At 39.8% G+C, this 27,351-nt stretch overlaps 1 protein-coding gene across 4 annotated transcripts in view; it reads left to right on the top strand.

Annotated features, from left to right (window-relative positions):
* The window catches only part of robo1 (roundabout, axon guidance receptor, homolog 1 (Drosophila)), a 1,485,956-nt gene that overhangs the window by 1,339,891 nt on the left and 118,714 nt on the right, over positions 1–27,351 (top strand). For all 4 annotated transcript variants that reach the window (XM_051926301.1, XM_051926302.1, XM_051926300.1 and 1 more), the window contains 4 exons: positions 6,744–6,915; positions 19,045–19,250; positions 25,847–25,928; positions 26,052–26,220. In XM_051926301.1, coding sequence (XP_051782261.1) covers positions 6,744–6,915; positions 19,045–19,250; positions 25,847–25,928; positions 26,052–26,220 — 629 coding nt within the window. The remainder of the gene's footprint in view (positions 1–6,743; positions 6,916–19,044; positions 19,251–25,846; positions 25,929–26,051; positions 26,221–27,351) is intronic.

Here is a 27,351-nt window from a genome sequence, read left to right as displayed (position 1 = left end):
TGAGAACCGTTCAATTTTGTTTTATGTAGTACACTTCCCTTTTTAAAAAACTGGGGGAGTTGTGCAGAAAATTACCAGTCTTGCATTTAATAAGCCACCAAGCAATTATACACGGGGCGGATTAATAAACAGGCTGCCCTACTCTGCGGCCTGGGGCTGACTGTAGGCCCCCTCCCCGATTCAGTGTTCATTTTGGTAGGAATTTGCTTTACAGATTTTATTCAACTGGCAATAAAAATGCAATGCAGACATTTAACACACTGTTAATAGCAAAGGCAATAATATGTTTGAGAAAAAACTAAAACTAATAAAATGTTTTTATTAAACTGATTCATCTTGTTAAAATGACCTCCTATATTAAAAGGCGTGAGCATCCCCAACACTTAGTAATGCAGTGCCTTGTGAAAGTATTCATCCCCGTCTGTGTTTGTCTTGTTTTGTCACATTAAAACGAATTTTTATTTGCATTTTATGTAGTGGACTTAACAATATAGTCCAAATTGTTGAAGTGGAGTGAAAATAAATACCTTGTGTGTATATATACAGATATATATATTGTGATGCCTGGGCATGTACAGCCACCCCAACCCTGACACAGACAGGCAGGACACTAATTCTAGTCCACACAGCACACCATTTATTTACAGTCGAGGAGTGCTCTTCTCTGCTCCCCACAGCACAACACACTATACTGTACAAGGCAAATGCAGTACTTTTGCCATCGCCTTCAGTCCTCCCTACAGGCTTTGTCCTCTTCCTCTGGCTTCTGCCGACTGGCCCCTTTATAGGGCATCAGGAAGGATTCCAGGTGCTCAGCGAGCTTCTTCCGGCAGTACTTCCAGGTGTGGCAGAAGTGCTACCAAAGAGGGCCCTGAAAACATGTATGTGTGTGTATATATATATATACCTGGTAGGTAACCACCCATACAATCAGATTGTGACACAGACTTCGAATGCCGTGAATATATATATATATATATATATATACACACACAGTTAGGTCCATAAATATTTGGACAAAGACAACTTTATTCTAATTAAATGAATTTTAAATGAAACAACTCAGATGCAGTTGAAGTGCAGACTTTCAGCTTTAATTCAGTGGGGTGAACAAAATGATTGCATAAAAATGTGAGGCAACTAAAGCATTTTTTTTTTTTTTTTTTTTTTATATTTTTATTTTATTAATTTTCATTGTAATCATTCCATACAAACAGATCCATTTATAACCCAACAAATTTGAAAACAAATCAAACCCCATCCCTGAGAAGGAGAGCTTAGCTAAAGGAAAATTTCTTTAAGCTTTTTAATAAGGCAACATTAGACAAAAGAAGGGGAGAAGTAAATATCTATATAAATAAGAGATGGAGAAGGGAGTTAAATACAATAATAGTTAATTCTCTTATTCTAAAATAATATTGATTAAATCCTGCCAAGTTTTGAAAAAATTTTGTACAGATCCTCTAACTGAAAATTTGATTTTTTCCAATTTCAAATAATATAAAACATCAGTTTCCCACTGACTTATAAGAGGAGAATTAGGATTCTTCCAATTTAACAAAATAAGTCTGCGTGCCAAGAGTGTAGTGAATGCAATCACCGTTTGCTTGTCCTTCTCCAATTCCAGTCCATCTGGAAGGACACCAAACACAGCTGTTAATGGGTTAGGAGGGATTGTGATACCAAGGCTGTCTGAGAGGCACTTAAAAATCTTTGTCCAAAATGATGTTAGTTTGGTGCAGGCCCAGAACATGTGACCCAGTGAGGCAGGAGCTTGGTTGCAGCGCTCGCAGGTTGGATCCTGCCCTGGAAACATTTTGGACAGTTTTAAGCGAGACAGATGAGCTCGATATATAATTTTTAGTTGAATAATTCTATGCTTTGCGCATATAGAACTCGAGTGAATTCTCTGCTTTGCTACCTTCCACTCCTTTTCTGATATATTGATTAAGAGATCTTCTTCCCAATGTCCTCTTGGATCTTTGAAAGGTAGGGACTCTAATAAGATTTTATATATTGCGGAAATAGTGTTTGTTTCCTCGGAATTGAGCAGTATTTTTTCCAGCATTGTGGAGGGTGCAAGGTGGGGGAAATCGGGCAATTTCTGTTTAACAAAATTTCTAATTTGAAGATAGTAAAAGAAATGTGTAGCTGGGAGGTTAAATTTTGAACGTAATTGTTCAAAAGATGTAAATATGTTGTCTATATAAAGATCTCTGAGCATTTTAATCCCAAAACTTTTCCAGGTATTAAAAACTGGATATACTTGCGAAGGTTGAAAGAGGTGGTTCCCTTGCAAAGGTGCCACTGATAAAAGATTTTCCATCTTAAAATGCTTCCTAATTTGGTTCCATATTCTGAGTGAGTAAAGCACAATTGGGTTATTAGTATATTTGCGATAACTTTCATTTATTGGAGAGCAAAGCAGGGAATATAAAGAAGTACTACAGGATTTTACTTCTATTGCAGACCAAGCCTGTGTATGTGCATTTATTTGTGTCCAGGTTTTTATGGCTTGTATGTTTGCTGCCCAGTAATAAAACTGAAAATTAGGTAAAGCCATGCCACCTTCTGCCTGAGGTCTTTGTAGGGTCGCTCTTCGGATACGTGGGTGTTTTGAGTTCCAAATGAATGAGGTTATTATTGAATCTAACTGTTTAAAAAACGATTTATTGATATATATTGAAATGTTTTGAAATAAAAAGAGAAGTTTAGGAAGGATATTCATCTTAACAATGTTAATTCTTCCGGCTAGAGTGAGATGAAGGGTTGACCATCTATGCAAGTCTTGCTTAATTTTTTCCATACAGACGCCAAAATTTTGTTGATAAAGAGCTTTATGTTTACTTGTGATATTTACCCCTAGGTATTTAAACTGATCTGCTATGGTAAAAGGTAGGGTGTCTAATTTAATATTATATGCTTGTGAGTTCACTGGAAAGAGTATACTTTTATTCAGATTAATTCTAAGACCAGATATCTTTTGAAATTCTGTTAGTGCTGTTAAAACAGCAGGGACAGTGTTTTCTGGGTCCGATATATATAAGACCATATCATCTGCATATAGAGAAATTTTCTGTTCCAGTCCTTCTCTGACAATCCCCTTTATCTGATGAGAATTTCGGCAGTGAACCGCCAGTGGTTCAATAGCGATTGCAAACAACAGTGGCGACAAGGGACATCCTTGTCTGGTACCACGTTCTAGTTTAAAGTAGTCTGAGCAAATTTTATTAATACAAACTGAAGCTTCTGGACTGGTATACAGTAGTTTAATCCAAGCACAAATATTCGGGCCAAACCCAAATTTCTCCAATGCAGTGAAAAGGTAATTCCATTCGATCATGTCAAATGCCTTTTCTGCGTCTAATGATAGTAATATCTCTGGGGTGTTTGATTTTGCTGGTGAATATATAACATTAAACAAGCGTCGGAGATTTGAAGATAGATGTCGGCCTTTAATAAATCCAGTTTGATCTTGTGATATTACCGAGGGCAGCACTTTCTCCATCCTTCTAGCTAGGATTTTTGAGAGTATCTTAACATCATTATTCAGGAGTGAAATTGGTCTATATGATGCACATTGTAACAAGTCCTTATTTTGTTTAGGAAAGACGGTGATTAATGCTTGTCGAAATGTTTGAGGTAGTATTTGGTGGTCTTTAGCTTCTGTAAATGTTACCAATAAGAGTGGAGCTAGCTGAGTGGAGAATTTTTTTTTAACACAATCCCTTCATTTCAGGGGCTCAAAAGTAATTGGACAAATTAAATAACTGGAAATAAAATGTTCATTTCTAATACTTGGTTGAAAACCCTTTGCTGGCAATGACAGCCTGAAGTCTTGAACTCATGGACATCACCAGATGCTGGGTTTCCTCCTTTTGAATGCTCTGCCAGGCCTTTACTGCAGCGGCTTTCAGTTGCTGTTTGTGGGCCTTTCTGTCTGAAGTTTAGTCTTCAACAAGTGAAATGCCTGCTCAACTGGGTTAAGATCAGGTGACTGACTTGGACATTCAAGAATTTTCCACTTCTTTAATAAACTCCTGGGTTGCTTTGGCTGTATGTTTTGGGTCATTGTCCATCTGTGTCATGAAACGCCACCCAATCAATTTGACTGCATTTAGCTGGATTTGAGCAGACAGTATGTCTCTGAACACCTCAGAATTAATTTGGCTGCTTCTGTCCTGTGTTACATCATCAATAAACACTAGTGTCCCGGTGCCACTGGCAGCCATGCACGCCAAAACCATCACAATGCCTCCACCATGTTTTACAGATGATGTGGTATGCTTTGGATAATAAGCTGTTCCACGTCTTCTCCATACTTTTTTCTTGCCATCATTCTGGTAGAGGTTGATCTTGGTTTCATCTGTCCAAAGAATGTTTTTCCAGAACTGTGTTGGCTTTTTTAGATGTTCTTTAGCAAAGTCCAATCTAGCCTTTCTATTCTTGAGGCTTATGAGTGGCTTGCACCTTGCAGTGTACCCTCTGTATTTACTTTCATGCAGTCTTCTCTTTATGGTAGACTTGGATATCGATACGCCTACCCCCTGGAGAGTGTTGTTCACTTGGTTGGCTGTTGTGAAGGAGTTTCTCTTCACCATGGAAATGATTCTGCGATCATCCACCACTGTTGTCTTCCGTGGACGTCCAGGTCTTTTTGCGTTGCTGAGTTCACCAGTGGTTGCTTTCTTTCTCAGGATGTACCAAACTGTAGATTTTGCCACTCGTAATATTGTAGCAATTTCTCGGATGGGATTTTTCTGTTTTCGCAGCTTAAGGATGGCTTCTTTCACCTGCATGGAGAGCTCCTTTGACCGCATGTTGTCTGTTCACAGCAAAATCTTCCACATGCAAGCACCACACCTCAAATCAACTCCAGGCCTTTTATCTGCTTATTGATAATGACATAACGACGGACTTGCCCACACCTGCCCATGAAATAGCCTTTGAGTCAATTGTCCAATTACTTTTGAGCCCCTGAAATGAAGGGATTGTGTTCAAAAAATGCTTTAGTTGCCTCACATTTTTAGGCAATCGTTTTGTTCACCCCATTGAATTAAAGCTGAAAGTCTGCACTTCAACTGTATCTGAGTTGTTTCATTTAAAATTCATTGTGGTAATGTACAGAACCAAAATTAGAAAAAAGTTGTCTCTGTCCAAATATTTATGGACCTAAGTGTATGTATAGAGAGAAAGAGAGAGAGAGAAAAAGAGAAACAAGTAAAAAATGAAAAGTTGTGAGTGAATATGCATTCATCCCCTTTGCTATAAAACCCCTAAATAAGATCTGGTCCAAACAATCAACTTCAAAAGTCACATAATTGGTTGATTGGGGTCCTCCTGTATGCAATGAAAGTGTCATGTGATCTATCACATGATGTCCGTATAAATAGACCTGTTCTGAAAGACCTCTGACATTGCAACACCAATAAGCAAGCAGCATGAAGACCAAGGAGCACTCCAAAAAAGTTAGAGACAAAAAAAAATTCTAAACTTTGAATCTCCAGGAGCACCATTAAAACAAAATGGAAATAATATGGCACTACTACAAACCTGACAAGAGAAGGACGCCCACCAAAACTTACAGACCTGGAAAGGGGGCATTAATCAGAGATGAAACGAAGAGACCAAGGATAACACTGAAGGTGCTGCAAAGATCCACAGTGGAGATGAGAGTATCGGGCCATGGGACCACTTAAAGCTGTACACTCCACAGAGCGGGGCCTTATGGAAGAGTGGCCGGAAAAATGCCATTGCTTAAAGAAAAAAAAATAACAAAAGCATGTTTGGAGTGTGTCCAACAGCATGTGGCGGACTCTCCTAACATATGGAAAGAGGTTCTCTGGTCAGATGAGACTAAAATTGAAATTTTTGGCCATCATGGGAAACGCCATATGTGGTGCAAACACAACACTTCCCATCACCCTGAGAACACCATTCCCACAGTGAAGCATGGCGGTGGCAGCATCAGTGCTGAGGGGACAGGAAAACTGGTCAGGACTGAAGGAAAGATGGATGGCACTACATACTGCGCAATTCTTGAGGAAAACCTATTTCAGTCTTCCAAAGATTTGAGACTGGAATGAAGGTTCACCTTCTAGCAGGACAATGAATGACCCTAAACATTCTACTAAAACGACACTGGAGTGCTTTTTTGGGAAACATTGAAATGTCTTGAAATGGCCGACTCAAAGACCAAACCTCAATCCATTGGAGAATCTGCGGAATGACTTGAACATTTCTAGACACCAACGCAACCCATCAAACTTGAAGGAGTTGGAGCAGTTTGACCTTGAGGAATGGGTGATAATTCCAGTGGTGAGATGTGCTAGACTAATAGAGACATTCACCAGGAGACTTGGCAGTTGGAATGGCAGCAAAAGGGTCTCTACAAAGTATTGACATTGATGGGTGAATACTTATTCCCACTTAGCATTTCTGGGTTTTTTTGTCTTAATTATTACTTAGGTCACAATGAAAAACATTTAGCACCTTCAAAGTGGCAGGCATGTTTTGTAAATCAAATGGTGCAACCCCCCACCCCAAAAAAAATTAATTTTAATTCCAGTTTTTAATGCGACAAAACAGGACAAACAACCAAGGGGGGTGAACACTTTCACTTGGTGCTGTATGCACACATATTTAATGCTTACTGTACTTTAAAATGTATCCATTGTCTAAGATAAAGTGTTTTTCTTGTATGAAATAATGTTAATATATGGCTTCTTCTCTCTCATTTGCAGAATCTTCTCTTTTCATACCAACCTCCTCAACCATCCAGTCGAGTGTCCGTGTCCCAGACAGGGGATCTCACCATCATCAACGCAGAGAGATCTGACGTCGGCTATTACAGCTGCCAGGCACTTAATATTGCTGGGAGTGTTATCACCAAAGCTCTTCTGGAGGTTACAGATGGTAACTCAAACATTTATTTTTATAATTCTCTACTATAGAAAAATAATTAAAATGGAAGCCTATAGCTTGATATTAAATGTATTTTTACAATGCAAGTAAATAAAGCTTATTAGTTCAGGTTCTCTTTGTTACATGTCTAATTAAATCAAGGCATCCTTAATAAACTGTAGCTTTATACTAAATCAATTAATATATGAATTTTAAAACATAAGGGATAATATTTTATTGAGGTCAATAGAAGTACTCAGGTGAGAGATCTCCCTGGGAGGATTCATAGGCTCCTGGTGAGAGCTGGGGTGGATTCATTACATTAGAACATTAGAAGTCATTGTCATTGTCATTGTTCATGCTAGAATAAATGGCATACAGTGCCCTCTATAATGTTTGGGACAAAGACACATTTATTTGATTTTTTCCCCTCTGCTTCACAGTTTAAAATTACAAACTGAATAATTCAGACATGATTAAAGTGTACATTGCAGACTTTCATTTAAGGGTATTTGCATACATTTCGGTCACACCATGTAGAAATGACCACACCTTTTCTACACGGTCCCCCCATTTCAGGGCACCATAATGTTTGGGAAATCACACTAGTAGGTATATTAGTAATATACCTTGGCATATTCTTCCATGTAGAAAGATGCTATATAAAATAAAACAGAGGTTTTTCTTGTTCATCTATAATTAAATAATGCTACTTAGGTCCAGGTAGCTTTACGTGATTAGAAGTTAAGCAAAATGTTAAGAAAGTCCATTTAAACTGTTTGATACGTATTTATGAGTAAAATTACTTTTAGAAATTCAACCTAAACATATAAAAGAGAAAGCATTTAGTCAAAGTAGAATCACAATTTCCTTTCTCAGTAATGCTTTTTCAGAGGAGGGCATTGCCATTTATATAACTGACCTTCCCTTTCATTAGATCTTACAGTCGCCAGAGCCCATTATCCAGCTTTTAATGCCTGATGAATCACAGCATAATACTTAATCGTTGCCTTCGTTAAAAATGGAAGCGCTTTTGAACAAAATTTCCAAGCAGATCCCTTTTAAAATCCCAGAAAATTGGTAAAACGTTCTAGGGTGCTTGACACCGCATCCTACAGTTTAGTAAAAACTATGAAGAAGTCTATTATGTGGTCACGTATTTGTCTTTGACGTCCTCCATATGGGCTCCAACACACTATCAGAGCAGTGGAAAAGATTACTAAAAAAAAAAAAAAATTATCGGCTTTCTGTTTAAGGAACTGATTAAAATTTAATGAGCTTCTGAAATGCTGGAAGTTTCTCTCTTTTCTTCTGCAACACTTGATTTAGCCACAATAAAGTTAGAAAACAGCCTGATATACATATGTAGAACAGGAGCATATCCATTTTCTGGGTGGCTGGCACTTGTGTTTATTCCATGTTGTCCTTCTGTTAAGTTTTATAAGGGCTGAGGCAACATTTATTATAGCAGTAATTCATCTATTCATTTTCTAAATCTGCCAAGTGCATGGCCGGGGCACTGAGACCGAGCCTCAGCTGTGTATTTCTGTTTCAAATGTGGATCCCTCAAAAAAGCGCTTAGTATGGTTATTGTCCAAGTGGTGGAAAAGCAAAACACTACCTTTGGTACAGTAGCTCAAGCAGTCATGGTAATTGTGAGTTACCAATCTATGCAAACTGCACATCTTTGGAATACGGAATAATAACTCTAATCCCCGAAGGTGATCCCCATAGACAGAGTGGAGAACGTGTTAGAACATTAGAACAATCGAGACAAGAACAGGCCACTCAGCCCAACAGAGCTCTCCAATCCTATCCTCTTAATTCTTCTAAAATAACATCAAGCCAAGCTTTGAAACTCCCTAAAATCCTCCTGTCTACCACACTACCTGGTCACTTATTCCATGTGTCTGTGGTTCTTCATTTGTGTAGAATTCACCCTTAACAGGTTTCCAACTGTATCCGGTCGTTAAACTCATTTTAAAGTCAAAGACTCGATCCACTGGACTAATTCCCTTCAAAATTCTAAACAATTCATTCATATCTCCTCTAAATCTTCATTTTCTTAAACTGTAAAGCCTCAGCTCTTTTAATCTTTCCTCATAACTCTTCCCCTGTAGCCCTGGAATCAGCTTAGTTTCTGTTCTCTGGACTTTTTCCAGTGCTGCTATGTCCTTTTTCTAGTCGCAACACCAAAACTGCACGCAGTACTCCAGATGAGAGCTCACCAGTGGGTTATAAAGCTTGAGCAGAACCTCCTTGGACTTGTACTCAGTGCCATGCCCAGATACTGTGAGCAGACACCAGACAGATGGTAAACCAGGCAGAGATTCAAATCCAGCCCAAAGAAGCTTTCAGGCAGCACCATAATGCACTATACTGTTGATTGTCCAAATATATTTTGCCATTTTAAACAATACATTTGTTAACTTACTATTTTGGTCTATCTGTTTTCTGTCCTTCCAGTTAAGCACAAGCTGAAATCATGACGTGAGTCTGTCCTCCTGTGGGCCCACCGCCTCCAGGAAGAATATTGGACAGGTACAATGTGACCTGGGCTGCAGTCAGAGGCAGAGGCCTTGGCAGACTGAAACCCAGAATCATAAACTGTCTCTTGGGATGTGGAATGTCACCTCTTTTTTAGGGGGGAAGGAGCAGGAGTTGGTAGGCATGGTGAGCACTACTAACTAGATATAGTTGAGCTTACACCCACCCACTAGCTTGGTTCTGTAACCAAACCTCTCAAAAGACAGTGGACTCTCCTTTACTCTGGAGTTGCCCGGGGGAAAAGATGTAAGGTTGGATTGCGCTTCTTATTAAGCCCCTGCCTGGTCAATGTCATGTTGGAGTTTGTCCCAGAGAATGAGTGGGCTGCAGGTCATGTAGGGGAGAACTCTGATGGTCATATGGGCTATGTGCACATATGTACTAGGCCTTCTTGGAGTTCATGGAGGGGATCCTGGAAAGAGTCCAGCTGGGGACTACATAGTTTGTCACCCACGTGAGCAATGATGGAGACACCTGCAGAGGTGTGATTGAAAGAAACGGCTTCAAAAATCTAAACCCCAGAGGTATTTTTTTTATTGGACAAACCCCAAAGCCCAGTCTCGAATAAGCAGTAGAAAATGAATAAATGAATAGTTTCTGTCAATTAGGAACTGTGGGATAAACTGTACTGGCCACCCCTTTGGGTGTCCTGTTCTCCCTTTTACTTTGATGGAAATAAGCACAGGCAGGAGGAAGCATCAATCAATCTTTATTTCCTAAATCCTGCAGGAGGTAACACTCATTAAACATATCATCAAAGCAATGAAAGAAAGTGTGTTACAAAGAGGGGTTTGTGCTGCGTCCTTTTATAGATTCCAAATTCAGATCTTCATCACCATTCCATAACATAAGGTCTAATACCATTGGTTACACGCTAACAGGACATGGTAGATCGGAGATACCTTAAAAGGTCACTATCATCCTGGTCCACTTGGCCGGATGGCCACTCGTCAGTTTCGTCAACCAGAGAAAGGTTTGTGACCCCAAGGTGTTAAAGTACGCTGGCCTTTTAAACTTCTGAACACCCAGACAGTTTTGTGCTTATCCTACACAGACCAGCCGACCACAAGTTCCCTATTCCACTCTTATTGTGACTTGTCAGCTGCAGACAAGCCAAGCAGCCTACATGTCAAAAGCAAACACGCCTTGAAAGAAAAGCACTTTTAACTTTATTTTCTTTTAATTGTTGAAGCCTTGATGTTAACTGCAACAATAAAACACAATTAAGCCCTTTTCTTACTTAGTTCAAACTTCTTTGTTATAGCTTTTGAGCATAAGCTCAGAAGAGTAGAGACTCAGCATAGACCCAGTAAGTAATGTAACTGGTTTTTCTTGTCTTGTCAGCACACCTACATTACACGTCTGGGGTTCAAATTCATCTTCTACAGAACCACAACCAAATTATTGAGGTAAATTCCTTTCATTTGGTTGAAACTTGCTTTATTCACAAATGGGTAGCTGGGATACACTAGCCAGTGGTGAAAACTACCTGGAAGAACATCAACTCAGAAAAATAGAATAGCAGACATCCTCAAGAGCACATCCAGAGCACATAAAAGTCCACGTACTGCCATAGACACTCCACAATTAGATTATAATATTGTAATGAAGGTTCACTTACATGAACTGCTCTTCAGAAAATATACTTTATAGAAGAATGCTTTATTGCCATAACAACAGCAGTTACATGAAATTTAATTTGATAATGCTCATACAAATACAAACAATTCAGCGTAAGGGCAACAGCAATCATCATTCCTCAACAGCTCATTAGCAACCGATTTAACACAAAGACTCTTAGGCATACTTATAGAATTAGTGGAGGAAATTGTAAAAGGTCAAGAAGTTATGTTCATGCATATCGATGCTAGTGGGTAAGTACTGTTGTGAAATCTGGTAGTCCATTATTAGAATTAGCCTCAAAAAGTACAAAATGTACAATAAGGAAGTTCTGTTTTTTGATATTCTCAAGTGATTACGGCACTGTGTCAAAATATATGGCCACCTTTTATCAAACCTGCCACACTGGACAGCACATTGTTTTTTACATTTTGTGTTCTGAAAAAGTTTTGGTAATTTTAAAAGGTGGCCTCAAGCTGAACACAAATATAATTTCAGATTGATTTTTTCATTTTGGAATGTATTCACTTTTATTGTATTTAGTGTGTTTAATCACTTAATGATGCTGACACATGGTATTAGTTCAGTTGAGCTAAAAATCTGTTGCTGCCAATTCTCGTTTCTACTCGGCATCTGATTCTTCTCATTTCAGTGTCGAACAATAGTCACATTAGAATAATCTAGAAAAGAACAGGCCACTCAGCCCAACAAAGCTCGCCAGTCCTGTCCATTTAATTCTTCCAAAATAACATCAAGTCAAGTTTTGAAAGTTCCTAACGTCCTTCTGACTCCCACACTATTTGGTCATTTATTCAATGTTTGCGTGGTTTACCCTTAATAGTTTTCCAACTGTGTCTCTGTGTTCTTGATGAACTCATTTTAAAATAACTTGATCCACTGGACTAATTCCCTTCATAATTTTGAACACTTCCTTCAGGTCTCCTCTTAATCTTCTTTAGCTTAAACCGAGAAGGCTCAGCTCTTTTAATCTTTCCTCATAATTCATCCCTTGTAGCCCTGCAGTCAGCTTAGTCGCTCTCCTCTGGACCTTTTCCAGCACTGTTCTGTCCTTTTTGTATCCTGGAGATCAAAACTGCCTCCAGTACTCCAGATGAGGCCTCACCAGTGTGTTATAAAGCTCAAGCAGAATCTCCTGTGACTTGTATGTCACACATTGTGCTATATAACCCAACATTCTGTTAACCTTCTTAATGGCTTCTGAACATTGTCTGGAAGTTGATAGCTTAGAGTCCACTACGACTCCCAAATCATTTTCATAAGGTGTACTTTCAATTCTCATACATCCCATTGTGTATTCAAACCTAATATTTTGAGTTCCTACATGTAACACTGCACACCACTTGTCCTAATGCCACTTGTCCACCATTGCATTGCCCTGCTGAAACCTTTCACCATATTCATGTCGGATTTCTTCCCTGCTAATCTTGGTGCAGTCCAAGTGTGAAGGCATAAAATGAATCTTTAGCGATTAATTAGATGTTTCAGTTATAGGTGATTACAATAGGCAATTTCATGGCTTTGAATGACTGAAGCACGTTGTCACCCAGGTAATTTGGTGCACTGTTGTTGATACAAAAACTTTTAACAACATCCTGGGGTGAAGTGCATTAGGGGTCCATGGCAGTGTTGTTTTTTAAAAATAAATATGGCTCGTGCTCCTTAGGTATGGGTAAATGCAGTAGTGAAGCCATGAAGTGTTTAATGAGGACTTTTGCTAATTGCGTTCTGCCAGTTGTGAAGATGCTCAGAGGCTCAAACCTGTAGTCCTGGCTGTGTGGGGCACCAGTTCTACCCTAGCTTTCCCTAGTCCTTCCATTTCATTTTTTTATTAACTTGTTCCACCAAAAACTGTTACTGTATGCTTAAAGTTTCTTGTTTGAGCTGTTAGCAAAAAGTGTAATGAAAGTCAAGGTGAAGTTAGTTGATCGCCAGTTATGATGCTCACAAAAGGAGCTCAATAGAGTATTTTACATGGCCTTACTTTTAGACCAATATTTTGAATCCTTTGATGTGCAGTCCTGAGTGAACTTCCCAGCTGTCCACATGCCTACTGTATAGTTCTCTCAATTGCCTATTGTACTGAAGAACATTCCTGTCATGGAGCCAAGCATTAAAAGATGACGTCCCACATCATTTAATTCCAAGTGAGTGATTGTTAATTATTTGTGCAGCAGATAATCCCCACCGCCAATTAAACGAAAAGAAGCCATCGTCTTGTTCTAATGCAGATTGATAAATGGCCTCCCTATCATAGACTCAATCACCACGAACAAATTTTTGATTAAAATAAAAAAACAAAAAGAATTTAGGCTGTCCTTGGTGATCCAGGTGCATACTCTTAGAACAAGTGCTGCAGGTGTCCTTCAACTTCTCAGCTACTTTCATTATGAGAATACTGCTGAAGACCTTCATTTCTTTACTTGCATTGTAAAAATGTAATTTCTTTGTTTAACTCTTTTACTCCATATGCAGCTTGTTATATTAATGCAGATTTGATTATATTCTTTATTTAATTATTCATTCTATTTCTTCCATTTGTCAGGTCTTTGAAAGTTCTAACCATATCTTTTGTTTTGAAGTTATTTCATGTTTTATCCTGATAAATACTACTGGCTGCTAAATTGTAATCTTGTGAGATGAATTGGAACCTTGTGAGCATTTTTGTGGTAATAATAATAATAATAATACAATTATGTATTTATTTTTATATATATACATATATATATATATATATATATATATATATATATATATATATATATATATATACTTACAGTATATATACTGTATACTGTATATATAGTACCTTTCCTATGTTGAAAGCTCTTCACAAATATTCAAAGACAAACAATAGGAGTGAAAGCATTAGTAACAATAGATCCAAACTAATATCAAATATTAAACTCCAAATAATAGATAAATACATGAAGGTTAAAGTTATGAATGAGATTAAGACACAACAGGAAGAAAGCCTTGAACAAATAAACTCAATTTGTGTATTCTTAAACATAGGAACATAAATGTAGATGTTACTATGTAAATGTAGAAATGTAGATGTTTCGGGCATCTGATACAGATGCCTGCTGGACGCCGCCCTGTGAAGGTTTTATGGGCACAACCAACTGGGAGGAGACCCCAGTTAAGAACTTGGGGTCTCACAGTATGAGTTGGCAAGTGTGGCTGGGCAAAGGGATGTATGGACCTCACTACTAAGACTGTTACCCCAATGACCCAGCTTCGGATAAGCATTGGAATGAATGAATGAATGTTACAATCACCCACAATGATAAAGAACAATAAATAGGATTAAACTGTACCTCATCATCACTTTCAGAGCCAGAAGGACATCAAACCTAGAAGGACATTGGCCATTCAATGGCTACTTATTTGATGTTCTGTTCATACCTAATAATCCCATCTAGACCACTGGCCTGACCTGAGATGATCCCCTAGATGTAAACTCCTCAAGTTTTTATTTATTTTCCATTTAGGCTTGATATGTAGAAGTAGGTGAGCCATACATTAAGCGTGGCGATGTTAAATGACGGAGGCTCATTGCGCACAGTTCCACCTCTGGAATTTATTTTTAATGTACAGTACATTACTCTTGTGATCATAAACCCTGGGCGGAATGGCATACTGCACAGTTAAGAGTTCTGATGGCCTCCCAAGCACAGCCTGGTGACTCCATGATCCCCTGTTAAAATACTGCGGGCATTTGTTGTTCTCAACTCCAGGGGGCTCCATCAAGACCCCAAACCCCACACACTTCTATACCAAATAAACATTCTTTATTTATAAATACCTTTGTCAGAGTCCACACCACATTCTTCAATTCACAGTAGCTCCTTTTACTCCTTCGGGTGAGCTTCGCCCTCTGTCTTCTGACTCTGACTCTCCTGGATAAGTTCAAGCAACATCTTTACGTTGGATCCTTTGGCTCTTCCATAGTACTGAATGGAGGAAGCATTTCTGGGTTATATGAGTTCTATTCCCTGCAGAATTCTCTAGCGCCACCCACGGACTACGAATCCCATTAATCCTTGTGGGTGTCAATACTGGGTCCACGCCAGTGTAGCATTGCCATCTTTTGTACTGGGGAAGGAGCTGCTCTTGACAGACAATCACCCCAAGGCCATCCATTTATCTTTCACCCTGACTAGGATAATAATCGAGTACCATCCCAGCCAGGTTATACTGTCTCTCAAAAAAAACCAAAAAGAAAACTTTGCTCTGTGATCTTTCATACTGTTCGTTGATTTGTTGTTATATTAAGTTTAATTACTTTATCGATTGTAAATCTGTACTTGCAAGTTTATTAGTTACTAGCTGTGTAAGCCTGTGCTGTAAAAAGCCCGGGCTCGTATAGAAACCATGGATTCTGGCACTTCAATCAATCAGTTGCATCAGTTGTGCATTAGCGGCTTAGCGAGGTTCTCTTTCTTCAGAGGTTTTGTTTTGCCGATGTGCTCACCTCACTTGTGTATTAGCGGCTATATGTGTTTCTCGTTTGTCAGTGGTTTCACTTTGGCGGTAGAGTCGCTTTCTTTGAGTTTCATGCTGTAGCCTCACACTTCCGGACTGTACAGACAGTGTAGACCGCGTGTAGACGTTTATATGTACTGTAAGAGTCCATCTTTTCACTTGTGCCAATCAACTTTTTGTTACCAATCCCATTATACTTACTCAATAAACAGGCCCTAGCCTAATGTTACTCGATTATGTTTACCTCTTTTGTAAGTCGCATTTGATAACAGCGTCTACCAAGCAAATAAATGTAAATGTTGTCCTTCCATTACAGGGAGGGATTCTGGTCCATTCACCATGGCACTTAACAGTATATTAAAAATTTTCCCATCTGATCACTTGCTATTGAATGAGCGTGTTACAGAGAATTTCATCACAAAAGTGTTTCAGCTTTGTGGCAATCCCATCCATTCATACTTCATACCTACAGGAAATGGGGGGACCAGGCAGAAAAAGTGTTGTCATTTCTACATGCTGTGACTGAAATGTATGCAAAGCCCTTTAAATGAAAGTCTATCGTGTGTATTTTAATCACAAGTCTGAATTATTTGATTTGTTATTTTAAACTGTGGAACAGACGGGTGAATCGAGGAAAAATGTGTCTTTATCCCAGACATTATGGAAGACCCTGTATAATTAGTACAAAAGTAGCGTAGTACTAGGGTGTTGTACCGTGTTAGCCATTATGAATATAGAGAAAAGCCAAGCAAAATGACACCTTTTATTGGCTAACTAGAAAGATTACAATATGCAAGCTTTCGAGGCAACTCAGGCCCCTTCTTCGGGCAAGATGTAATCAAGATGTAATCATGTAATCACTGTTACCCCAATGACCCAGCTTCGGATAAGCATTGGAATGAATGAATGAATGTTACAATCACCCACAATGATAAAGAACAATAAATAGGATTAAACTGTACCTCATCGTCACTTTCAGAGCCAGAAGGACATCAAACCTAGAAGGACATTGGCCATTCAATGGCTACTTATTTGATGTTCTGTTCATACCTAATAATCCCATCTACACCACTGGCCTGACCTGAGCCGATCCCCTAGATGTAAACTCCTCAAGTTTTTATTTATTTTCCATTTAGGCTTGATATGTAGAAGTAGGTGAGCCATACGTTAAGCGTGGCGATGTTAAATGACGGAGGCTCATTGCACACAGTTCCACCTCTGGAATTTATTTTTAATGTACAGTACATTACTCTTGTGATCATAAACCCTGGGCGGAATGGCATACTGCACAGTTAAGAGTTCTGATGGCCTCCCAAGCACAGCCTGGTGACTCCATGATCCCCTGTTAAAATACTGCAGGCATTTGTTGTTCTCAACTCCAGGGGGCTCCATCAAGACCCCAAACCCCACACACTTCTATACCAAATAAACATTCTTTATTTATAAATACCTTTGTCAGAGTCCACACCACATTCTCCAATTCACAGTAGCTCCTTTTACTCCTTCAGGTGAGCTTCGCCCTCTGTCTTCTGACTCTGACTCTCCTGGATAAGTTCAAGCAACATCTTTACGTTGGATCCTTTGGCTCTTCCATAGTACTGAATGGAGGAAGCATTTCTGGGTTATATGAGTTCTATTCCCTGCAGAATTCTCTAGCGCCACCCACGGACTACGAATCCCATTAATCCTTGTGGGTGTCAATACTGGGTCCACGCCAGTGTAGCATTGCCATCTTTTGTACTGGGGAAGGAGCTGCTCTTGACAGACAATCACCCCAAGGCCATCCATTTATCTTTCATCCTGACTAGGATAATAATCGAGTACCATCCCAGCCAGGTTATACTGTCTCTCAAAAAAAACCAAAAAGAAAACTTTGCTCTGTGATCTTTCATACTGTTCGTTGATTTGTTGTTATATTAAGTTTAATTACTTTATCGATTGTAAATCTGTACTTGCAAGTTTATTAGTTACTAGCTGTGTAAGCCTGTGCTGTAAAAAGCCCGGGCTCGTATAGAAACCATGGATTCTGGCACTTCAATCAATCAGTTGCATCAGTTGTGCATTAGCGGCTTAGCGAGGTTCTCTTTCTTCAGAGGTTTTGTTTTGCCGATGTGCTCACCTCACTTATGTATTAGCGGCTATATGTGTTTCTCGTTTGTCAGTGGTTTCACTTTGGCGGTAGAGTCGCTTTCTTTGAGTTTCATGCTGTAGCCTCACACTTCCGGACTGTACAGACAGTGTAGACCGCGTGTAGACGTTTATATGTACTGTAAGAGTCCATCTTTTCACTTGTGCCAATCAACTTTTTGTTACCAATCCCATTATACTTACTCAATAAACAGGCCCTAGCCTAATGTTACTCGATTATGTTTACCTCTTTTGTAAGTCGCATTTGATAACAGCGTCTACCAAGCAAATAAATGTAAATGTTGTCCTTCCATTACAGGGAGGGATTCTGGTCCATTCACCATGGCACTTAACAGTATATTAAAAATTTTCCCATCTGATCACTTGCTATTGAATGAGCGTGTTACAGAGAATTTCATCACAAAAGTGTTTCAGCTTTGTGGCAATCCCATCCATTCATACTTCATACCTACAGGAAATGGGGGGACCAGGCAGAAAAAGTGTTGTCATTTCTACATGCTGTGACTGAAATGTATGCAAATCCCTTTAAATGAAAGTCTATCGTGTGTATTTTAATCACAAGTCTGAATTATTTGATTTGTTATTTTAAACTGTGGAACAGACGGGTGAATCGAGGAAAAATGTGTCTTTATCCCAGACATTATGGAAGACCCTGTATAATTAGTACAAAAGTAGCGTGATACAATATCCTAACTGAAGGAATCCACAGGTGAGAGCAGACATTGTGTCGCAGCACAAACATATGGTGCTGGTGGTGAGGCTTCAATCCAAAAGTTACGATTGTAGTTACATAAAAATTCAAAGCAATATTCATTAATGGAAAAATAGGAAATAATACTCTTTATAATGAAAACAGTAAGAGAAATGAGAAACACTGAAAAAGTGTAAAAAAGTTTTACGCAGAGAAGTGTGTGACATGTACTTCATAAAGTAAACTTTGATTATGTGGTTCATTGCTACCAAATGCAGGCTGTTTACCAGAATGAAGCCCTTTTTTGGCATATTATTTTATTTTCTGTGTTAATGTAATATTTATTACAGTAAGAGTAATACAAATGTATCCATAAATTATTTGTGCAGCTACTTGCTGGATGCTTCTGAACCTTTCACACTTTTCGCTAAAAATCATAAATTTGCTTGTGTCATAAAAAATGTCTCACTAAAATAAAGGTGTGACTTTAAATCTGTTTTAATTTAATTAGTTGGTTTTTTTTTCTTACTCAGCTACTTCTGCAGAATGCTTAGGAAATTGCTGTCAGTTGTAAAAATATGATTTTTTTTTTTTTAGTTTAACAATTTTCTCTCATTTTCTTCTGGCAGTAGTTTCAGACAGACCTCCTCCTGTTATTAAACAGGGCCCTCTGAACCAGACAGTGGCGGTGGATGGCACAGTGGTCCTCAGCTGTTTAGCTACTGGCAACCCCTCTCCAACCATCTTGTGGCGGAAGGACGGGGTGCTTGTGTCCGCTCACGACTCCCGAATCAAGCATCAGGAATCGGGGGGTCTTCAAATCCGCTATGCCAAGGTAGGTTTTACTGGTCACCCCATACACTTGTCATTCTTTATTCATGATTGTCATTGCAAGGGGACACTTTGAGAAGCGTGAGACGTCATTCTGGAAGCAAAAGAATAGCTGGTTAACCCTTTTTGGTCACCATCCCACTAGACTGCAATTTTATTCCCCCTCAGGAGTGCCTGTAGCAGCATCTCAAGAAGGTTTACCTTTTTTTGTGAAGATTGAACCACTCTTATTGAAACTCTGTGGTATTGTATATCCCCACAAAGGGTTTCAGCAGAACTGAAGATCCCTCAATCTATCGTTGATCCTTCTTTGACTATCCTGAGTTCTCCACACTTCCATTTTCCCCTCCGTTGTGTGTCAAGACCTCATGGTTTCTGATCAACCTCACAAAACGTGTCATGACATAAACACATAACTGGTGCTTTCCTTCATGAGAACATTACGACAGTTTGGATTAGAAAAAGTCATTCAGTCCACCAAAGCTTGCCAATCCTATTCACCTAATTCTTTCCAAAATAACGCTGTGTCAATATCTGAGGGTCCCTGGAGCACCATAAAGGTCCTGAGACATCTGGAATTCTCAACCTCTATTTTAAAAGTTTGTCCCCAAGACATCAAGTAAAGAGGCAAAAAGCTGAAGTGGACTGTGACAGGAAAATCCAAAAGTCTTTCTTTCTTTCTTTCTTTCTTTCTTTCTTTCTTTCTTTCTTTCTTTCTTTCTTTCTTTCTTTCTTTCTTTCTTTCTTTCTTTCTTTCTTGCACATTTCAGACCCTCCAATTGGCAGCCATACCACATGCACTTCAGAACAGGTGATCCACCTGAAGCTAAGTATGTTTGGACCTGGCCAATACTTGGATAGGACACCATCTAGGAAAACCTTGGGTTGCTTCTGGAAGAGGTGTTGGTGAGGCCACCAAGGGGTGCGTACCCTGTGGTCTGTGTGTAGATCCCAATGCCCCAGTGCAGTGATGAGGACAATGTGCTGCACAAATGGCACTGTCCTTCAGATGAGATGCAAAATCGAAGTCCTGACTCTCTGGGGTCATAAAAGATTCCTGGGCATCCTTCGTAAAGAGTAGGGTGTATCCTGATGTCCAGGCCAAACTGCCCACCATGGCCTAGTCATTCTGGCATCCCTAATCTTCCCCTGTCTCTGATTGGCTAACTCTGTCTCACCCCTTCAAAATCTAACAGCTAATGTGTGGTAAGCATACTGGCCCAAAAATGGCTGCCATCATCCAGGTGGATGTTACACATTAGTGGTGATTGAATTGGCTTTCACTCACTAGGTAAAGCACTATGTGTAGCAAGAAAAAATAAATGGTATATAAAATGGTATGTAAATGTATAAAATATAAATGGTATACAATATAAATGTAAAGAATTATTATTAATTGGCTGTGATACACAGGGCACAGCATTACATGATAGACGGTCACGGGTTAATCATATTGCGAGGATTACATAAATTAAGGCTATGACTGAAATGGCTGGATAAGTTGTGTAGTGTTGATGATGTTCTGATAAGATCCTCCTGGAACCAAAAAAGAAAGGAAGGGGAGAGTTTTTGGGTACCAAGTAGGGAAGTTAATTTACATTTTCATATTTTAGCACAATAATCCTGGTATTAAAATGCAAGTGTACATCTTTCAGGCCTCTCGTACTGTAAAACAATTCCACAGATGTAGCACGAGGTCCTACACATTGACTCAGATTATTTCGATTGCAGTGCACTACACGTGTCAAAACAACCCTGCTGAGTACTAAGCACACACTTTAAATATAAAACAGGTCAGCAGTCTTACTGACAACATCCCTGAGAGCCGAGCTGTAATTCCCAGAAGCACTACCACAAACTACTGGATGTTTGGTCATCCTGTGCTTAGATTTAATTTAAGGTATTGTGTTTGAAGCTATCTAGTTTCAGAGAGTGTTCCAGAAGGGAAGGATACATCATATATTACATATTACAGAACTCTCAACCATGTACGGTTCACATTCTCTAAAATCGCTTTTATGTACTTTTCTGCCCTATCATTTGTCTCTGTCTCCTGCCTTCAGCCTATTTTCATGATATACAACAGCTCTTATTTGGGTTATATTAGAGGCGAAGACACATCATAACTCACACCTTAAAACGTCTGCCATTTTGTCAGCAGGGACCTTCTATGTGAGTATTTTTTTTTACACCAAACTACGCAATTGAAGATACCAAAAACATCACACGACAGTCTGGGAGCCTAAGAGTATTTAAGAATTTGGAGTGTGGACGGGTGAACAATTGTAAGGAGAGTCCCAAAAGTGTTGGGATGCCAACAGGGTTGCCCTTTTCATTTCTGAAATAATAATCATTCAAAAATCAGTGCTCGAGAACGCAAAATAGAAATTATACAAAGTAGTCTCCCTGGCTTTGGGTTTGGCTCTTGTGAGCAGGTCAGTCATAGGAAGCTCCGTTCTTTCACCAAGTTCGGGTCCAAACAAAACGCGTCAGATTTTTATAGCCCTACAGCTGGAAAGGGATGGGGTTACATTCCCTCAAGGGGCTTCTTCTCACTGAAAAAAGACGAGGCTGTTAGTGACAGTGCTCCCTCTCGCCCCAACGGGATATTGCATACCTGTGATGATCCGGGAAGGTGTGCCTTTGACACGCATGTGTGACTGGAGGGGCTAGTTATTACGAAGGACATTCAAAAAGTTTCCACACTTTTTTGAACTCTGTTTATTAAGAATTTCAAAAACAAATTACAGTAAAACATTGGATTGCGAGTCTCTTGGTGTGCGAGTGTTTTGCAAGACGAGCTAAAATTTTTTATAAATTTTAACTTGACAAACGAGCGAGGTCTTGCAATACGAGTAGTACGTATACGCTTTGTCTGCCGAGCATCATGGGATCACAATGTGATCTCACTGCAGGATTGTGGGCAATCATCCCCCATGCTTGGTCTTATACAGTCAACATCCATACGAGTGTATACTGTTTACTATAGCATGATGACTACCTGTGTGTGCTGCAATGTGTGAGTCCCTGTCATGCACCCCAAAACACGAGGCTGAGTCTCAGTACTTTAGCAAAACCAGTTTTATTCAGTTTGAAACAGGAACTGCACGGTTATTTATTGTAGCGTGATCTGCCATTCTCCTATACACAAGCACAGCAGTCAGGCAGGGTTGTGACCAGGTTAGTGTAAAAGTAAGACTGTGCCCTGCATTTATAATGTTCCTTGCATCACCCATCGACGGCAGGCGCTTATAGCACGACCGCGATCTTTTCGGATTTGCTTTTACGGTGAACTGCTACAGTGGTGGGAGCTTGCGGTTGCTTTGGGACCCTCTTCCGCATGTCGTCCCGTTGGGGGGAATCCCAAAAGAGTTTAGAAACCTTACAGTGCGTAAAGCATTTTTTTAAATTTTATGTCCAAGTGTAGTGACTCTTCAGGCAAATGCAACTGTCATTGGATAGGCTCCTTGTTAAAAGCCGCAAAAAAAGAAAAAGATTCCAGTGAGCCAACAGATAGCAGGATTCAGTTAGTTAGAGTGAAAGTCGTCCTACACAATAACCCTCCTCCTCCTCTCTTCTCTCTCCTCTCCTTGGGATTAATAAAGTATCTATCTATCTATCTATCTATCTATCTATCTATCTATCTATCTATCTATCTATCTATCTATCTATCTATCTATCTATCTATCTATCTATCTATCTATCTATCTATCTATCTATCTATCTATCTCATCTCCCTCACACCAGCCACGATTCTTCTCAAAGGTAAAGTGCAGGTCAATTTGTTTTATGTATTTTTACTTCATATTTTGTATTAATCATTTTTATATGAATATTTTTCATAGTTCAATTTCAAAGTTTATTGTCATGTGCACAGTAAGGAAACATGTTTCCCTATACAATGAAATTCTTTCTTTGCTGTCCACACCAAATGACAAAACCAACGTATAAAGATAAACATAAATAATAAGTAGCAGATAGATAATAAGTAACAGAGGCAGCATAAAGTATAAAAACAGAATAGAAGTATAAAGTGTAATGTGCAGGTAGGTGTATGATGGACAAGTCAAATACAGTTGTGTGAGGTAGATAGAATGAGGTGGACCATGGTTATAAACTCCAGTCAGTTATTTAGGAGTCTAATGGCCTTGGGAAAGAAAGAGTTCTTTAGCCTGGAAGTCCTGCATTTCATACTCCAATACCTCCTACCTGAAGGTAGAAGTGTGAACAGTTCGTGTTGGGGGTGGGTGAAGTCCCTGAGGATCGAGGCAGTTCTCCTGCAGACTCTGCAGTTGTAGATGTTCTGCAGAGAGGGCAGTGGGGTCCTGGTGATCTTCTCAGCAGTCTTTACCAGTCTCTGCAGGCGTTTGCGGTCCATACCAGTAGTGTTGCCGTACCACACGGTGATGCAGCTGGTCAAGATGTGCTCAACAATGCAGCTGTAAAAGTTGCAGAGGATCTTAGTCAACATACCAAACTTCCTCAGCCTCCTCAGAAAGTACAGCCGCTGTTGAGCCCTCTTGACCAGCTGTGTGGTGTTAAGTGTCCAAGTGAAGTCCTCACTGATGTAGAAGCCCAGGTATTTAATGCTGCTCACCCTCTCCACTTCAAGCCCTCGGATGAACAGTGGCCGGTGAGGTCTCCTCTCCTTCCTCATGTCCACTATCATCTCCTTCATCTTGTCTGTGTTGAGGGTGAGGTTGCTGTCCTCACACCATGGCACCAGACTGTCCACCTCCCTCCTGTAGGGCACCTCATCCCCACCAGTGATCCATTATTATTCATTATCATCCATTATTTCTTATGGGGAAATTCACTTTGATATACGAGTGCTTTGGATTACAACCACGTTTCCAGAACGAATTATGCTCGCAAACCGAGGCACCACTGTACATCACTTTTCTACATAGTCACCTTCCTTTGTGATGCTGTTTTCCTTGTATATCCTTTAACTTTTCTCTCTTGTCTCATTTAACACATATTATAAGTCATATTTGCTTAAATGTCAGTAGTTTTACATTTTGATTACTGCTTTCTGTAGTCTAGAAAGCAGCTGTTACTGTGCGTAGATTGTAGACAGAACAGGATGTGTTAGTCATCCTGCCGTTGCTTTGGAATTTTAAACTAGATTTAGGTGTAATGTTATTAGGGCGAAAGTTTTAAATAATTGTACTGTGGCTGGATCTGTATAAAGTACCTTGTGATAGCATTTGGCACATAAATACATTCTATAAAGTAAACTTTTTGGTTAGATGGCTTCACATTGGCCTGATGTGAGAGTACATGGGTGTATACAGTTTGTGAGTTTGCCCTGTGATAGACTCCGCCATGTCCAGGGGTCGTTTCTGCTTGCTTCCATTGTGAGTTCAGTGGGTGGGTTCATTTGTGGGTAAGTGGTGTTGACTGACAAAGGTTTACCAAAGTATTCCTAATCCCATGTCACGATATAATTTTCAGTTGCATGATGGGTTTTAAGAGAATAATGTCTGAGGGATCGGAGATCACACACTTTCAGAAGTATTTTTTGGTTTTGTCCTTTACTCGTTGAGATTTGCCCAGGTTCCTTGAATCATTTAGTTATATTGGGTGAATGCCCAGAAATCCTACCCATTTGTCTTTGCAGAATGTTGTTCTCAAAGTGAACATTGCTACCTGCCTCCCCATTCTTTCTAGGCAGCCTCGCCACTTAAAAGGGCAACTCTGTTCCTGTTTTCCCAGTTTAAGGGCAAATGCTGCCTTCTGTTGACCTGGAGGTCTGAAAGCCTTCCTCCAGACCATCATGGCCTAACTCTTTTACTACGTTGTAAAAGGAGGGTCTAGAGTACCTGACAATGGCAAGGTTGCTTGCTTTCTAGTGTCCTGTAGGTTCTCCCACACCACACCACACTTAAACTCACTCCCTATTACTTGGGTGCCCCTTCCATTACCATTTTGGGTAAGGGTATCTCTTACATGCCTTACGTCTCCCTGGTGGAGTCCTGGCATCAGCATTAGTCGGATGACCTTCATCATCTTTAGCAGTGTATGCTCCTTTCTTCTTCCCATAGTCTTGCTGTACATTTTCTCTGCCTGCAATCCCCCTGTTTCCACAGATCACAGATGTTTGCCTTGGCACATTTATCCATGTGGATCTTATTTTGCAGTTTTTATTTTCTAGCATTATTTAATTCACATATTTCGCTTTTTATAAAATACATTTTCATCACTAAGAATGTCAAGTGACAAAGCCCAGATGTCATGAGTGACCCCTTGATGTTAAACTGATGACTCTTCAGTATATTTCATTAGTTATATCATGCTTTTGACATTGTATGATAGTACAGAATATCGTGTGTTACTCACCCAAAATGAATCAAAGGAATGTTCTGAAGTCAATTCATAAAAAATAATGTCTCTTCACCTGTGAAATCCAGCCACTTGCTGTTTTGCTGGGAGTGATAACATGATTACTAACACAGGAGCTGGCCCGCTTCAGAATGGCAATAAAGATGGACGCTGTGCTATCCATATTCATGGGTTATAGATGGAGCTGTAATTGCTTTTCCAGCCCACTGAGATTCTGACCATTTCCAAATGTTTGTGTTTCTCTTTGCTTCTCAGTTGGGTGACACAGGAATATACACCTGCATCGCCTCCACACCAAGCGGGGAAGCTACATGGAAAGCCCACCTTGAAGTCCAAGGTAAATCGATCAGGGATGCTCTGCATGGGGAACATGTGAGACAGAATGAAGAAAAAATCAGCTGCTGCAATGAAAAACTGTCACTCACTTTTTATTCTTTTTTTTCTTTTAAATCTGGTAAAGAGTTTGGTGTTCCAGTGCAGCCAGCAAGACCTACAGATCCAAATTTAATCCCAAGTGCCCCTTCAAAGCCTGAAGTCACTGATGTCAGTCGCAGCTCAGTAGCATTATCCTGGCAACCTAACTTAAATTCAGGTGCAACACCAACATCTTACATTATCGAGGCTTTCAGGTAAGATTGCATACAATTTTATTTACCAAATGATATTTTCAGGTGGTCTCTGGTCTTGGAGTTAGACTCCATGCGGATTTAGGTTCTTTATTGAATTGTAAAATCCAGCAAACTGAAGACAAATCCTGCACAGGAGCAAAATTTAGAATGCCATAGAACAGTGTTTCCCAACCTTTTTTCTGTCGTGACACTTTTTGTAACCAAAAACATTCCAAGGCACACTACTATCTTGCTAAACACAAACATCTCCGAACGGATGGAACTACCAAAGAAGACGGTAAAAAAGAAGCTCAGATATCACAGCACTTCGACATTTATGGCAGACATGGCACTTAGTGAAATCTTTGATGGCATCACCCATTTTTCCGCCCTTCTCTGCCTCAGGGACAACTCATACACCCATAAGCCACCAGCCCTGTGAGACTCGCTGGCAGCCACACACCAGGCTGATGGATTCTAGCAGAGGACAGAAGCGTCTGAAGTGCTGTGTCTGCAACATAACAATCACAGAGCTGCTTTTATGCCAGCTTCTCCAGGTAGTCCTTTTCTACTCAGACAGGTCTCGACCACCAGCGGAGCTTGACTCTCTCAGGTTCAGACCCAAGTGCGCTACACTTTTATTTCCATGGCACATCTGAGTAGCTCTCATGGTGCACAACTGCTTAAATAAGAATAGAATAATTAGGGCAGCATAGGGGGTGCAATGCTTCGAGCTGCCACCTTACACCTCCAGCATCCATAGATCAAATTCTAGGTCAGCAACTGTCCCCATTCAGGTAGAATAGGCACGAGTACCAGTATGCAATAAGCACAAGTCCCAGCACAATAAAGCACTCTTTTCTTTCTCCTCTCTTGGTCACTGCCTTCTCCACTTCTCCCAGCGGGCTTCGTCCACCTTCCACCCGACTCTGGTGCTAACTTTGGAAGGGCAACAAGGCACAACCATGTACATATCATCCATACTTGGTCAGTTTAGTATCTCAGGTTAACCTAACATTAATGTCTTTCAAATAAGAAAGTGCCCAGGGAGAATGTACCAAACATTTACAATGCCAACTGGCGATCAATGGCAACTGGCGATCCAGCAACATTATTCCCATGATCTGCCAGGCAGCCAACAAGGAAACCAAA

The sequence above is a fragment of the Erpetoichthys calabaricus genome, chromosome 4, assembly GCF_900747795.2.
Source record: "Erpetoichthys calabaricus chromosome 4, fErpCal1.3, whole genome shotgun sequence".
NCBI lineage: Eukaryota > Metazoa > Chordata > Cladistia > Polypteriformes > Polypteridae > Erpetoichthys > Erpetoichthys calabaricus.
This window is presented reverse-complemented; position numbering and strand designations above follow the sequence as displayed.